General features: G+C 32.6%; 2 protein-coding genes across 3 annotated transcripts; one reads left to right on the top strand and one right to left on the bottom strand.

The window, feature by feature from the left end:
• The first annotated feature begins 503 nt into the window (after nucleotides 1–503).
• Nucleotides 504–2261, top strand: LOC107948477 (activator of 90 kDa heat shock protein ATPase homolog). The gene is made up of 3 exons (XM_016883035.2): nucleotides 504–1639; nucleotides 1736–1815; nucleotides 1916–2261. Exons 1-3 carry the CDS (start codon nucleotides 749–751, stop codon nucleotides 2007–2009), a joined length of 1065 nt encoding a protein of 354 aa, XP_016738524.1. The 5' UTR covers nucleotides 504–748; the 3' UTR covers nucleotides 2010–2261.
• A 3063-nt stretch (nucleotides 2262–5324) lies between these two features.
• LOC107948478 (thioredoxin-like 3-1, chloroplastic) lies at nucleotides 5325–6864 on the bottom strand. Of its 2 annotated transcripts, XM_016883037.2 has the most exons (5): nucleotides 6288–6864; nucleotides 6114–6188; nucleotides 5834–5900; nucleotides 5712–5729; nucleotides 5325–5614 (listed from the first exon to the last, which is right to left on the bottom strand). In XM_016883037.2, the coding sequence occupies exons 1-5, from the start codon at nucleotides 6593–6595 to the stop codon at nucleotides 5516–5518; spliced, it is 567 nt and encodes a 188-aa protein (XP_016738526.1). In that variant the 5' UTR covers nucleotides 6596–6864; the 3' UTR covers nucleotides 5325–5515. The 2 variants fall into 2 exon arrangements, with proteins under 2 accessions (XP_016738526.1, XP_016738525.1); XM_016883036.2 differs by having other exon boundaries at nucleotides 5325–5729.
• Nucleotides 6865–13999: the final 7135 nt, after the last annotated feature.

Below are 13999 nucleotides of genomic sequence, written 5' to 3'. Positions count from 1 at the left end.
TTTTCATAAAATAGCTTTGAACGCCACAAACTTGCAAACCAAAATCCAAACAATTTTCTTTTTCGATCTTCGACAATGACTATTAAATCGACTTGGATCTAAGATATGTTATTATACTTGTCGATGGGTACTAATCCACATATCGTTCATCGAAACATCGCTTGGAGTTTGTTAACTAAACTTTTTTTTAATAACTTAATAGTCTAGTGACTTAAAAAAACTTTTAAATTGTTTAATGACTTAAATAAAAATTTTGAAATAATTTAGTGATCACTCTGAAACTCTTTGAAGTTTAATGACCAAAATGTAAATTTATTAATAATTTAATAATATTAATGTAATTTAACCAATTTTATTTAAAATGATGATATAATATACAATTTCAACTTTTCATTGGGTGGTAAAAGCCAACAAATCCATAATCAAACATATTTAAGTAAATCAATGTTTTATTTTATAAGGGATGTTTTAAAATTACAATATTTGTACCAAACATGCCATAAGCTTTGCACAACATCAGCAAAGAAACCCTAAAAGCAGACGAGCTCCTCGTGGTGAAGTCTTCTAGATCCTTCCAAAAATATTAGTTTTATATATCTATCCCACATTCTGGATTCTTCTACCTCCCCGCCCCGAACCCTCCAGAGCGGCCCCTCCCACCCAATTGCTTCTTTTAAGCTCTCCCTTCCATTATTATCCTCACATATCTCTCAATCCCTAATACACCGTCGTCTTGATTTTTTCATCAATGGCCAAGTACGGCGAAGGAGACAAGCGCTGGATCGTGGAGGAAAGACCCGACGGTGCTAACGTCCACAACTGGCACTGGGCTGAAACCGATTGCCTCCCCTGGTCGAAAACGTTCTTCACCAAATCGCTTTCGGATCTCACCATCCTTGACGGCCAAGGCAATCTCCTTATCAAGACCAAGAAGGTCGAAAAGGTCGACGGCGAAGCCTATGTTAATATTCGCAAGGGTAAAGTCATTCCCGGATATGAAATCAGTTTGAGTGTATCCTGGGAAGGCGAAGCCAAAGATGGGGAAGGGAAGACAATGTTGAAAACTGAAGGTAACCTCGAGATTCCGTACATTTCGGATGAAAATGCTGAAGAGGATCCGGAAGTTAAGGTGACGGTTAAAGACGAAGGACCCATTGGTAAAGCCTTGAAGGAAGCGATGCTGGCCAAAGGCAAGGCTTTGGTTTTGGAGAAAGTGAGGGATTTTGTTCAAGCTATGGCGAAAGGTGGCCCCGTTAAAGATGAATTGGAAGCCAAGAAATCGGCTCCCAAAACTAATACTACTACTGGTAATAGTAACTCAGCTGCAGTGTCTAAGGAGGAAGTTGGGATGGAGAAGGAAGCCAAAAAGGAAGTGAAGAAGGAAGGGAAGAAAGGGTTCAAGACGATTACAATGACGGAGAAGTTTAATTGTAGAGCTAAGGATATATATGAGATTTTGATGGATGAGAATAGATGGAAAGGGTTTACTCAGAGTAATGCTAGGATAAGTAAAGAAGTCGGTGGTCAATTTAGTATTTTCGATGGATCGGTTACTGGTATTAACTTGGAGTTGCAAGAAGGGAAGTTTATTGCTCAGAGATGGAGATTTGGGAGCTGGCCCGACGGGATTGATTCTACTGTAAGTTTAATGGATTCCACTTTTGCCTGTTCTCCAGGTTTTTGGGAATACAGTGTGGTCGAATGATGGCTTATCTTTAATGGGTTTTTGTTGCAGGTAAGACTTGTTTTCAATGAGCCTGAGCCTGGGGTTACTATAATCAAACTCACGCATTCAGATGTTCCCGAGGAGGACAGGTTGGTTTTTATTTGTTTTATTGCGCAAGATGGCTAATTTCTTACTTTCTGAATTGGGTCATTGATTTTACTTCTGTTTTTGCTTTGATTTGTGATGCAGATATGGGAATGCGACTGTGGTGGAGAACACTGAGAGGGGTTGGAAAGACCTTATTTTCAATAAGATACGAGCAGTATTTGGTTTTGGAATATGATTTATTTTATTCCGAAACGAGGAATAGTCTTTCTTTTTTGGTTTTGAATTGTTGGAACTTTATAACACTTCTTTCTTTCAGTTTATTGTGAAAAATTTATAAGACTTTGCAAGTCTGATCTTGGTCTACTGGTTCATGGTTTTAAAGTTGAAACTTGGACTGAGTGTCATTGTTGTCTTGTTTGCCGATATCTAATCTATCCCCTTTAATGAGAATGATGAAAATGTTGCCTTGCCAGCAACTTCATTATAAGTCTGTCAGTGCGCATAGTGTCTCCTTGAGGATATATATATATACTTTAAGTATATGTTAGTGTTACGATGTTACTTAAGAGTGAATGGTTTAATTCTCTGCTGCTTTAATGTGTTGATCTTGATGATACTGAAAACTAAGCTCAAATTTTATTGTTCTCTTTCTTCTGTTAGAAGCATACAGGCTTCTTTTTTGCATTGGGTCTTAGAATGATCAATCGCTCACGGGCAATGTGAAGTTTGTGGAATGCTTCATTATGTTGTCCATGATTTACAATGAATTTTCTCTGCGTAGTTTGTGATTATTTATTTTCAAGCAAATTAGCAATCTAGTTAATGTAGATTTTGGATTGCCCATTGCTTTTGAAGTATTTTTATTGGTTTACATCATATCTGGTGCTTGGACCACGGTTAACTTAGCTACTGATTCTGTAGTTTGTTATTCTTTGAGGATGTAAGTGGAGACATGATTTTGTTTCTGCAGTCGGAGCGGGCATGCTAATCTAGCTACTTGACATATGGCTGTGGTATTGCACTTAATGTGTTTAATCGTTCAAAATGAAGCACTTGTTTCTGTGCCAACAGTGTTGGCCCTGTGAAGGGCAGGAAGCATCTTTGGCCAAGTAATTCAGAGTGTGCGTAGGTACAACAAAACGATCATGAAGTTAGAAGAGGAAATATTCAAATTGTTGTTCCTCAATTTATGGCATATAGTTAGCTGCTGTTTTGGATATGCATCTCATTGGAAATGTCTTATAATAAAAAGAGTTAAAAGAGAGCTTTTTATACAGGGATTAAGATGTGTTTACAGTTCTATAAGGCGCATGAGCCTCAAAGCCTCCAACTAAACACTTTGATTACTCTCTTAGTGCAGAACGTACAAGATGTAACTAGTGAAAGATAGAACGGTTAGTAGCAGATATTTGTGCCATTGCATGTGTTTTATGTGTAAATAACAGCTCCAAATCCAATGTCTTTTAGGTAGCATGTCAAGGATTCTTAGGTTGGACATGATTAAAGTTCATCTTTCATTCAGAAACTTCAATTCATTCGCTTAGGCTTTTAGCTTTATTAAGAACTGTAACTTTGTATTCTCCTTTTCTATTATGTATTTCTGCATAGCTCGATGAAATCTTTCACCTATAAAAGTTGACATAGATGTTTAGTGGGTGTCCCAGCTTGGACACTATGAGATTGTGACTTCATCTTTGCTGTTAGAGCTATAGGTGTACTAACATACGTCTTTATTTGTTTCTCCATACTCTTTTAAGATAATAGCTGAGGTAGGTGTGTTCCAGCTTGGACACTATGAGATTGTGACTTCATCGTTGCTGTTAGAGCTATAGGTGTACTAACATGCGTCTTTATTTGTTTCTCCATACTGTTTTAAGATAAAAGCTGAGGTAGGTGGATTCTTTGTTCTTTCCATTGAACCCTTCCAATGCCATTTCTTCATGTAATGTGATGTGTCCGCTGGGTCCGCAATTTTCATGACTTGGACATACAGGACTCTTGTTCTATTCAAATTGAAATAGGGGCCAATGAGGTTCTTTGCTGTGATGCAAGTTAATGACTCGGTTGGTTCACTTAAATTGTCATTTAAGCTTTTTTTTAAGGGTTGAATTTGATTTGGTTTGATTCAGTTTTTTTAGATTTTTTAAACTATCGTCGAGCTAGTTTGGTTTTCTGTTTTTTATACTAATTTTGGGGTTTTTGGGCTTCTTTTGATTAAATAAGTTCTGTTTTACTGCTTTTGAACATTATTTGAAGTTTCAAGTAAAAAAAAAAAAACACTCATTAGATTGGTTTTAAGAATTATTTTAATTGTGAAAAGCATAATTGTCAAAAATAACTTCAATGTTTATGGGGTTTTGGTTTTATGCTCTTGAATTTTTTTTGATTGAAATTCTCAATGTTAATAGAAGACGTCAGTTGATTGTCACTCAACCACGGTAGATAATTTGGTTAAGAAATTTAACCAATTTCAAAGATGCTTATACCTCATGTCTTTCTTTCTTTCGTATGTTTTTGAGCATTGATGTTTAAGCTAATAAAATATCACAAAAATGAAAAAGAAAAAAAACACAATGACCCACCACTATTTTCATCAGAGCCCAAACTTTCATATTACTCTCTTAATTAACCATTTTAGTTATAGTACAAATCAAAACATACCCATTTCTAGATGACTTAGAATTAAAGAAAAACACAAGTTTATTCTCAAATGAAATATTAAAAAAGAAAAAAAAAAGAAAAAATGAAGCTGAAACAAACCAACCCTTCTTTGAAACCATAAGAACACAATAGAAAAAAGAAATTTACTCATCATTGATGTAATCCATTTCTTCAGCTTCCCTTTCTAAACCGAATCAAACCAACCCTTCTTTTCTTTATAAGTCTTCACTTCTTCAACAACACCACCAAAAGTAGTTACACAGTTCGATATTTTCCTTTTTTCTCTTGGTCTTTCACTATTTATCGAACACATACATTTTTTTGGAAAACAAAAGAGATTCGATTTAGATACTACTAGATCTAGTAGGAAAAAAGAGAAGAAAAAAGGAATTAGAAATTAGAAATCTATGGCTCTGCCTCTCAAATACCATAATAAATAAGTCAATTTGAAAATCTGACCCGATGGTTAGACATAACAGCGACATTAGTAAGAGAAGAAAGAGGACAAGAATAAAGATGAAAATAAATTTTAAAAAAGAAATTGTTAACTAATTTTGCTTTTATAGGGGTTATCTATGACTTCGTGCTTACGTGACACGCCATGTAGACTATTTCATTGATTGACATACAGTTTGATTGACGATCAACTCACGTTTCTTGTTAAAATTTGTTTGATTTCTAAAAGAAATTAAATGTTAGAAGATATTTTTGATAATTATGCCATTATGTTTGGATTTTGGAATGATGTTTATGTTCTGTTTTCACTCAGCAGGCCTCTTTAGGAATGCACTTCACTACATGGGTATATTGAGAAGAATAATTGTGCTCAGAAGATAAAAGAAATGCTGAACCATACATTCGTTCTTGCACAACGACACCGTGTAATTGCCAATATAATTTTCATCAAATCAAATTACAACATTACCTCAATGTATCAATACTGTTTAATTTGTGGAATTAACTTTACTGTACAAATAAAAAGTTCCAAGTATGGTTGGTCGTCAGAATACCATCATCAGTTTCTCATGATCATCTTACAATTTTACATCAAAAAAAAGTGAAAATAACCCCCAGTATTATTCAGACAAATTTTTTGATCATTTGTCTCACTTCTTCAGTAACAAGCCATGCTTTGTGCCCTCCAATTACTTCTTCTTTCATCTCTCCATCCTTCCATAACTGCAATTATTTTCCCTTTTTTAGATCCTTCCTTTGAAATCTCATTAATCATTATTAATATCAAAGAACTCAGATTTTTGTTTTGCGGTGAACATACCTGAATTGTAGGCATTTTCTACATACAAAAACACGAACAATTAAAAAAGAAGTGAAATAATTTTGTTATAATTGAATTAGAAAAAAGAAAAAAATAGAACACAAAGCAAAACATTTACATACAGAGATATTTCCCCGCTTCACTAAAGCTTGAGGTACTTTGTTGACATCCACGTAATAGAATTTGATTCTAACATATATTCCATAAGACGTTAAATCTTTAAAGGTGTACAGATATAATCCCATCTCCAAAAGTAATCAGTTAAATTATACAATACCAATAAGAATTTATTTTTAAAAATTTTAGATGGTGTGGAACCATTTTGCTTTTGTAGTAAATGTGTAAAATTCAGCAAAGTGAGTGTATTAAATATCAACACTTTTTGAGTAAAGATAACTTTACTTGGTATCGAACTCAGCTGCCAATTTCTCCAACTTTGGCTTCAAATAGATGCATTTCCGGCACCAAGCAGCCATCCTACCAGCAATCACAATTCCAAAAAAAACATTAAAATGGAGAAAGGCAAGGCTTTACTCTGTTCAACAAGGAAAGAGTTACAGAGAAGATGAAACGAACCAATCAATGATAATAGGCTGAGAGAGCTGTCGAGCACGAGCCAGAATCTGATCAAGGTGATCAGAGTCGTTGATGGGTTCCATCTCAATCGCACTGGGTCTTGACAAATCAGGCAAAAGAGCTTGTACTCTCCACTCTCTGCTCCTCACGATTTTATTCTTCCATTTTCTATCCTTCCAATCAGACCCAAAATACCTAGAATTCTTTGGTGAAAACAAACAGCTTCCATTGTTCCAAAGCTGTTGTTGTTGGTATCTTTGATAGATTTCTCGGGACAGAATTTGAGAATTCGCTGCCAAAATTGACATCTTTTCCTTTTATTTTTCAAGATATTTAATTTTATTTCCCAAGACATTTAGACAAAAGGGTATGTGGGAAAGTTGAAGAAAAGCATAATTGGATTGGGTTTGAAAGGGTTTTTTCTTCTCTCTTTATGTACAGTAGGTTTTAGTGAGAGATGGAAGTTGCGTTTTAGATAATGATATTTTGCGTTTCGGCGTTGGATTTGATTTGGAGGATGAGGAGAAGAAAATTACACAAAAATGAAAAAACTTATCCGAAAGGTGAGGGAACAGAGGGATGGAGAATGGGATGTGTGGGCCCACAAGTTTCTTTACTTTATGGTGTTTTCGTTGTAATTGTTGAATTTACTTCCTAATTCAAAAAACATTAATTTTAAAATTAAAACACATACAAGAAAACATAGAAATAAGCTTTACATATGGTATTTTTGAAATTTAATTTTTTTAATTTTTATTTTTAGGTTAATTTCAAAATTACATATGAATTTGAGTTTAATAGTAATATACATTAACTTTAAATTTATATAATTATATATATAATTTTAATTTGATTCAATTTTAAAAAATTGTTAATACAATTATTGATATGACATCATTTTACATTTATATAGTGCGTACAGAAATAGTTTTATTTATCTAATATAAAAATAAATTATGTACTTATTTATTAAATATATACAACTAGACTAAAATAAAAGTTCATGTATACATTTGAATCACAATCAAAGTTTTATGTGTATAATTAAAATTTATGCATCAAATTACACATTGGATAAAAGTTCACGTAAAATATTGAAATTATCCCTTTTATTTTTAGAACTTTAGTTTCTTTACTTTTCAAAATTTAAAACTTAGATCGACTTGTTAATATCGCAAAAATTCTTTTGCTAAATTCACTATCGTGACATTTTGGATAAAAAAATTCACTTAGTAGCTATATAACAAAAAATGATATTTTAATGGACTTATATTTAAAAGTTTATTTTTAACGATGTTAACAATTGGATTTACATTTTTAAATCTGAATGGTAGAGAGACCAAATTCTTTGAATTAAAATCAACATAACTAAATTTCAAATGTACAAAGAGTACAAGGACTTGGTTAACACCCTTAACCAAATTGTCGATAGTCCATGGTAAGGCGGTGTTACATTCAATGACTGAATGTATCGCTAATAAGGAGTATTTTTTTTACATTATTTCTATTTGCTAGTCCACTTAAGGGAGGAGAAGTTTCTCCACGTTTCTTCATTGCTCCACCATTTTTACTCATTTTTCTCCCTATCTTTCACCATTTTTCGTCATTTCTTTATAAAATCTTCATCTTAAAACCTTGATTGAGCCATTTCCCTTAGCATCTTTATCACCCAATAAGTTAAGGTTTGAATCTTAAAGAGAGAGCTTAATAGGAGTTATAAATTGGTTATTCAAGGTATGGGTTTTGAAGCTCTCATCTCATTTTCGCATAATTCATATTTATTTCAAGATGCCGTTGTTGTTGCGCCATATTAATGACTATTTAATTACTATGGAATTTATGATTCTTTTTGTTATTTTTGTAAGAAATTGAAGAGGAAGAAAGGGAAACTAGCACAGGGAAAGAAATGTCAGTGGATTGAGGTGAAAGAGAGTTCTCCTTATTTTTGAGAGTTTTTGTGTTGTTGGTAAGATTTATGGAAATCTCTTGAAAATAATTATCTCATGTTTAAATTGATTTTGTTAAAATTATTGAGTATAATATCGTATTTTAATATTTGTATGTTTGTAAAAATATGGTTTCAAATAAGTAAGTGAAGTTCAAAAATGTTGAATGATGTTAAAATTCAGATTATTGGCATGAAAATAACTTTATGAATGGACTTTGGAAAATGTCACCTTATGGAGATGAAAATGAAAGGTTTGAAATTGTCTGTAGTGACATAATTCCATGATTCAAATTACCGATTTATATTATAGTGTTTTACACCAAAAATATTGATATTGAACTGTAATTTCATTTGATACTTGAGTTATTGAAATTATGAAAACATTGAAACAAGACCTTGGTAGCTTAGATAAATAACTAGGATACGATTGGCATGCCAATAGGGGACTTTTGTTACTTTTTTAGGAGATGCGGATTTGACCATGTTTAGCCTTCGAGCACATTACTTCGGTACTCCTATTACTAACACTTCGGTGTGATACTACTCTAGTCTTCGGACACTAGCGCTATGATGTGTTATTATTTCTGTGGTGTGTTGGATGACTAGTCCTTAGTATCCGCTCTCTATTTTTCTAGTCATATAAGGGTTGAACTGTAACATCCCAAAATAGGGCCTAGTCAGAATAGTGGTTTCGGGACCACAAATCTGACATAAAAATATTTATTTTATGGTTACTATGAGGCCTAGAATATGAGTATATGCATGTGTTAAAGTTTCATGAATAAATTCTTTGAGTAAGGTGTTCAATTGGAAATTAGGGATTAAATTGAATAAATTGCAAAACTTGAATTCTAGAAGCAATTTGTATGAAATTGCTTTGGGTTATGAAGTAGAAGGTCTTGGAGAGTAATTTTCCCAATTTCTAAATTTTTGGACAAAAATGAGCTTGCATGGATGAAATTTTAAAGAAAGGGCATGAGGGCATTTTGGTCATTTAGATTTTTAATGAAATAAAATAGGAAAAATCAAGCCAAAATCAGCCATTCTTCTTCTCCATGCTGCCGAAATTCTCTTTTCACCATATCTAGGGTATTCAAGCTTTCCAAGCTCAATAGTAAGTGCTCCCAAGCCCCGTTTTTAATGTTCTTTGTATTTTTGAAATCCCGATAGCTTGCTCTCTCCATTTCTACCCATATTTCATGCTAGGGTTTATGTTTAAAAATTTACCCATGCATGAGTTATTTTTATTTTGACAGATTATGGAGGAATATGAAAGATGAATACGTGCTAAACATCTTTTCCTAGGTGATTTTCATGAAAGACCCTTGTAGGGACCATTTGGCAAAAGCTATAAATTGTGTCGTAGAAATGAGAAAATAATGGGAAATGTGGGTTTCCATAAGAGAGAAAAGTGTTCGGCTAGGCTTGGGTAAGATAGAAAGTGCATGTGTTTCATTATACGAGCCTAGGGACTAAATCGTAAAAATGTTAAAGATTAGGGGCAAAACGGTCAGTTGGACTGGGGGTGAGAATTAGACTTGTAATGTATAATGTGGGGTATTTAATGATATAATTTTGTTGTTATAGACCCCGAGGAACAAATTCCGGAGGTCGATCGAGGTAAATGAAAGGTTTCGGAATAACCGAAACACAACTCTGAAACAAATACCAAGTAATAAGTTCGGATAACTTAAAGTAAACCCCTAATATGCATATTTGTATGATTTATTAATGCATGATGATATCATTTATTATTGGCATGAAATATCATAGAAATGCATATTTGATGGTAACATGTGAAAAATGTCTCGGTTGAGGTTGAAAAAAGGGAATTCGATGGATAAACCTTGATTGCTCCTGCATGTGTTGCAGTAAGGATTTGGCCCGGATGGGTAATCCGTTGATCTCAAATATTGAAAGGATCTAGCCTGGACGGGTGTTCCTTTGAATGGTCGAGCCTCCCGAAGAATATGTGTGCATTATGGATTTATCCCGGATGAGTAATCCGATTAGGGTCTGAATTTAGCCTGGACTGGTAATTGAGATTCGAGCTCATTAAGGGTGTTTGTCATATTAAAGGATTTATCCTGGACTTGTACTCCCGCTATAAAATGTGAGGTTCGCAGGAGTGCGTATAGGGAATGATCATTTGTATGAATTGACGGTTAATGGGTATTCCATCGAGATTTCCTAGAAACTTAATGAGATTAACATGATATATTTGTGTAAATGAGGTGTTGAATGATGAGCTCATCTAGTTAAATTATACGATGCTTGATTATGTTACTAACTTATTGATTGAGTGCATGTAATAGGGAACCATTTAATAATTGTTGGTTTCCTTATCTATCATGGATGCATGTTAAATACTTGGTAAGTTTACTTTCCTGTTATTCGAGCTTACTAAGCATGTAAATGCTTACCCCTCCCTTTTTCCCTATCTCACAGAGCTCGAGGACTCATAAGGACTGGAAGACGATTGGAGAGTCGACACACTATCAACTAGTCACGCTTTGGTATAAAGACATTTTTATTTGTTCAATGGCATGTATAGGATTTTTGAGTATTTTGTTATATGTGTCATTTGATTTGCCAAATGAAGGCATGAAAAATATGTTTATCTTTTTGTATATGGCCATAAAAATTGGCTTAATTGAAGTAGGCTGTAACACCCCTAACCCGTTTCCGTCGCCGAACTAGGGTTAAGAGGCACTACCGACCACAACACTACTTTCGGATACGATATATTCACACAGGTCATATTCTCAAAAATAAAACATATAATAGATTTAATATCAAACATATATTATTAATCTAAATATAAATACTATTCATAATTCAAATTATCAACCAAATTCATATTGTACAGATAAACATATTATCACATTAATATGTCTGCCTCAAAGCCATACAAAACACGCTTTACAATTATATGCACAAGTCAGGTGTTTATCAAAGTAAGGGTAATCAAATACTTAATAATATTCATGCACTTAAAATATCGAACAAATTATATCACAATATCCGAACATACTAATTCAAGTATTAAAATTTCAAGACTAATCACCAATTCGTATATCAAATTTACCAAATTTTAAACTCAAAAATACATATCCACCAAACGTTCTTTAATATTAATTATAATATACAATTTAAGTTAATAATAAACAAATACCAAATTAAAATATACTATCAAGTTAATAAAGGTTAAACCAATGATTTCATAATTCAATTACCAGTGCCGCACAACTATAAAATTAAAACCATCGCTTACTACATCACATAAACCTAATTCAATCAATAAATGTTTATTCTTTTACCTTATTACTAAGTCGGAATAGCAGGCCACTTATAAACACAAATCAAACATATATTAAATATGCCGCTTACAATTATAAATAATGCATTATATTCAACCAAAATTCACAGAAGTTTAAATATTCTTACCGAACCCAAAATTTAATATGTTCGATACTCATATCACATTTATTCAAATATACTCATTATCTCATTTTTTTAAATCTTTATTAATACATATACAACATAATTAATCATCTTAACCATAGACAACATAACATCTATAATTCTTTCGATTTGTATATATATATATAGACATCTAGACACATCCGAATAGGCTTTATAATAAGTCATGTTTACGGTTTACCAAACATTCAACACGCATCAATTAACAGCTGCTGCACAAACTCATAGTAACATTAATTCAAACCATGTTACAATTTTAAATAACAATCACGCATGCAAAATTTATACTTTGTACCAAATACATATTATGCTATTTGGTTTCATAACCGAATCTTATTACCTAAATTCATATACACATCTAAATCTTCCATCATTAAATTACCAATAATTAAACTCATCAAACATTTTAATTAAGAATATGTACAACCAAACTTAGGCATAATAAGCAAGCCATTTTCGCATGGCTTTAAATACTTAACTAAATTCGTTATTTCAAAATCACTTTCTAGCCTATACATGCCATAGTTCCAAAACACAATTTATAAAATACCGAAGACAGTCGATAGCGTGATAAGCTCCTTTGACGATTCCCAGATTCGTAACTTGGATTCAAAATCTATAAAACAGAATAAATATGAAAATGCAGAGTAAGCTAATATAGCTTAGTAAGTCATAAGCAAATATTCAACTTAATCACATTTAATCATCAATAGGAAAATTCGTAATACAATATTTTGCTCAAATAATTAATTAAAGTTATTAAAAGTGATTATAAACTTGTGACTATATATTAACTTTCCCTTGACCGAATACACAAGTTACTAGTATTATATATATACCTTCCACTTATATATATCATTATCATATTCATGGCCGAAGATAGCCTCATATAGAAACATACTTAAAGATCTCATTTCACTATACCTATATTCGCATCTAAACATTAACAGCCAGTCGTATCCAAGCCTTTAATACCAACATAAATTTCATGCTTCACTCTATCAATCATTTGCCATACATAATATTCATCTATTCCTAATTCAAGTACTCATAATTAGCTGTACATCCATCTACTCCTATCCGCACATTAAAACATCATAGAATAATGTCATACATATATATCGTTACCTGGCCGAATGGACCAACTCACATGTATACTTAATTAACCAGCATTACAATGACACTCAAATTATTCTTTTATAAGCCGAATATACACACCATATACCCATATGTTTTTCATTTGGTTTGCATACGATTCTTCCCAAATATTCAAGGATTTCACTTACCTTTACTCAAGTAAATATCAAGATAATTCATGTCTGACCGTTTAATTTGATTTCACAATTACAATTTGGTTCTTTTAAGGGATCAACCAACTCGCACACTCAATGCTAAATCTTTGTAACGTATCGCACAGTTAGTGCCGTTACCTTAACATGTCGCACACTTAGTGCTAAAATCTTGTGATGTATCGCACACTTAGTTCCGTCACTTTATCCCTCGCACACTTAGTGCCATATTTCTTACAATGAATTATATGCCTAGGTTTTTACACATTACAAAATCAGCATATAAATCCCGTATTTAATTATATAAAACAACCCAATTATGCTTATAACTTACCTCGGACGATATAAAGACGGAACAGGACGGCTAGTCGACCACTTTCGTTTTTCCTTGATCCAAATCTGATTTATTTGGTTCTTAATCTAAACACATTCAAATTAAGCTCATTCAAACATATTTTCATTCAATTTGGCCCAAAAACACATAAATAGATAAATTATCATTTTACCCCTGACATTTCCACTTTTTACAATTTAGTCCAATTTGCACAAAATACAAAATATTCAAAATTTGACTTTACTATGCTTAAGCCGAATCTTCACTAAGCTCACACAAGTCCATAAATTTCATTTATTTCACATTTTAGTCCCTCAATTTATAATTTTTGGTATTAAGTCCTAATTACTTAAAATGATCAAAAACTTCAATACAAAATATGTTAACCCAACACCTACCTTTTATAATTCATCATCAAATAACAAAAATCACGAGCCCTTACCAATGGCATAACTCAAAATATTCATAAAAATTCAAAATTCAAGCATGGGTTTTGTAGTATTCGAAGCAATGATCTCAAAAACGTAAAAATGATCAAAAACCGAGCCGAACACTTACCTTGATTGAGCTTAAAAATCAACCGAATCCTAGCTTGCTTCTTCCTTTTCTTTCTTTTTAGTTTCAGCTATGTGAAAAAATTTATGAACACTTTTTTTTT

The sequence above is a fragment of the Gossypium hirsutum genome, chromosome A04 (assembly GCF_007990345.1).
Source record: "Gossypium hirsutum isolate 1008001.06 chromosome A04, Gossypium_hirsutum_v2.1, whole genome shotgun sequence".
Classification (NCBI taxonomy): Eukaryota; Viridiplantae; Streptophyta; class Magnoliopsida; order Malvales; family Malvaceae; genus Gossypium; species Gossypium hirsutum.
Note: the sequence above shows the minus strand (reverse complement) of the source record. Positions and strands in the feature narration are given on the sequence as shown.

Excerpts from the sequence above, each read along its gene's own strand:
- LOC107948477 (XM_016883035.2), top strand. The coding sequence starts at position 749 with ATGGCCAAGTACGGCGAAGGAGACAAGCGCTGGATCGTGGAGGAAAGA. Across the intron at positions 1,640-1,735 it reads CCGACGGGATTGATTCTACT|GTAAGACTTGTTTTCAATGA; the intron begins GTAAGTTTAATG and ends TTTTTGTTGCAG. Across the intron at positions 1,816-1,915 it reads GATGTTCCCGAGGAGGACAG|ATATGGGAATGCGACTGTGG; the intron begins GTTGGTTTTTAT and ends TTTGTGATGCAG.
- LOC107948478 (XM_016883036.2), bottom strand. The coding sequence starts at position 6,595 with ATGTCAATTTTGGCAGCGAATTCTCAAATTCTGTCCCGAGAAATCTAT. Across the intron at positions 5,901-6,113 it reads GCAGCTGAGTTCGATACCAA|AATCAAATTCTATTACGTGG; the intron begins GTAAAGTTATCT and ends AATATATGTTAG. Across the intron at positions 5,730-5,833 it reads TGAAGCGGGGAAATATCTCT|AAAATGCCTACAATTCAGGT; the intron begins GTATGTAAATGT and ends TTTTGTATGTAG.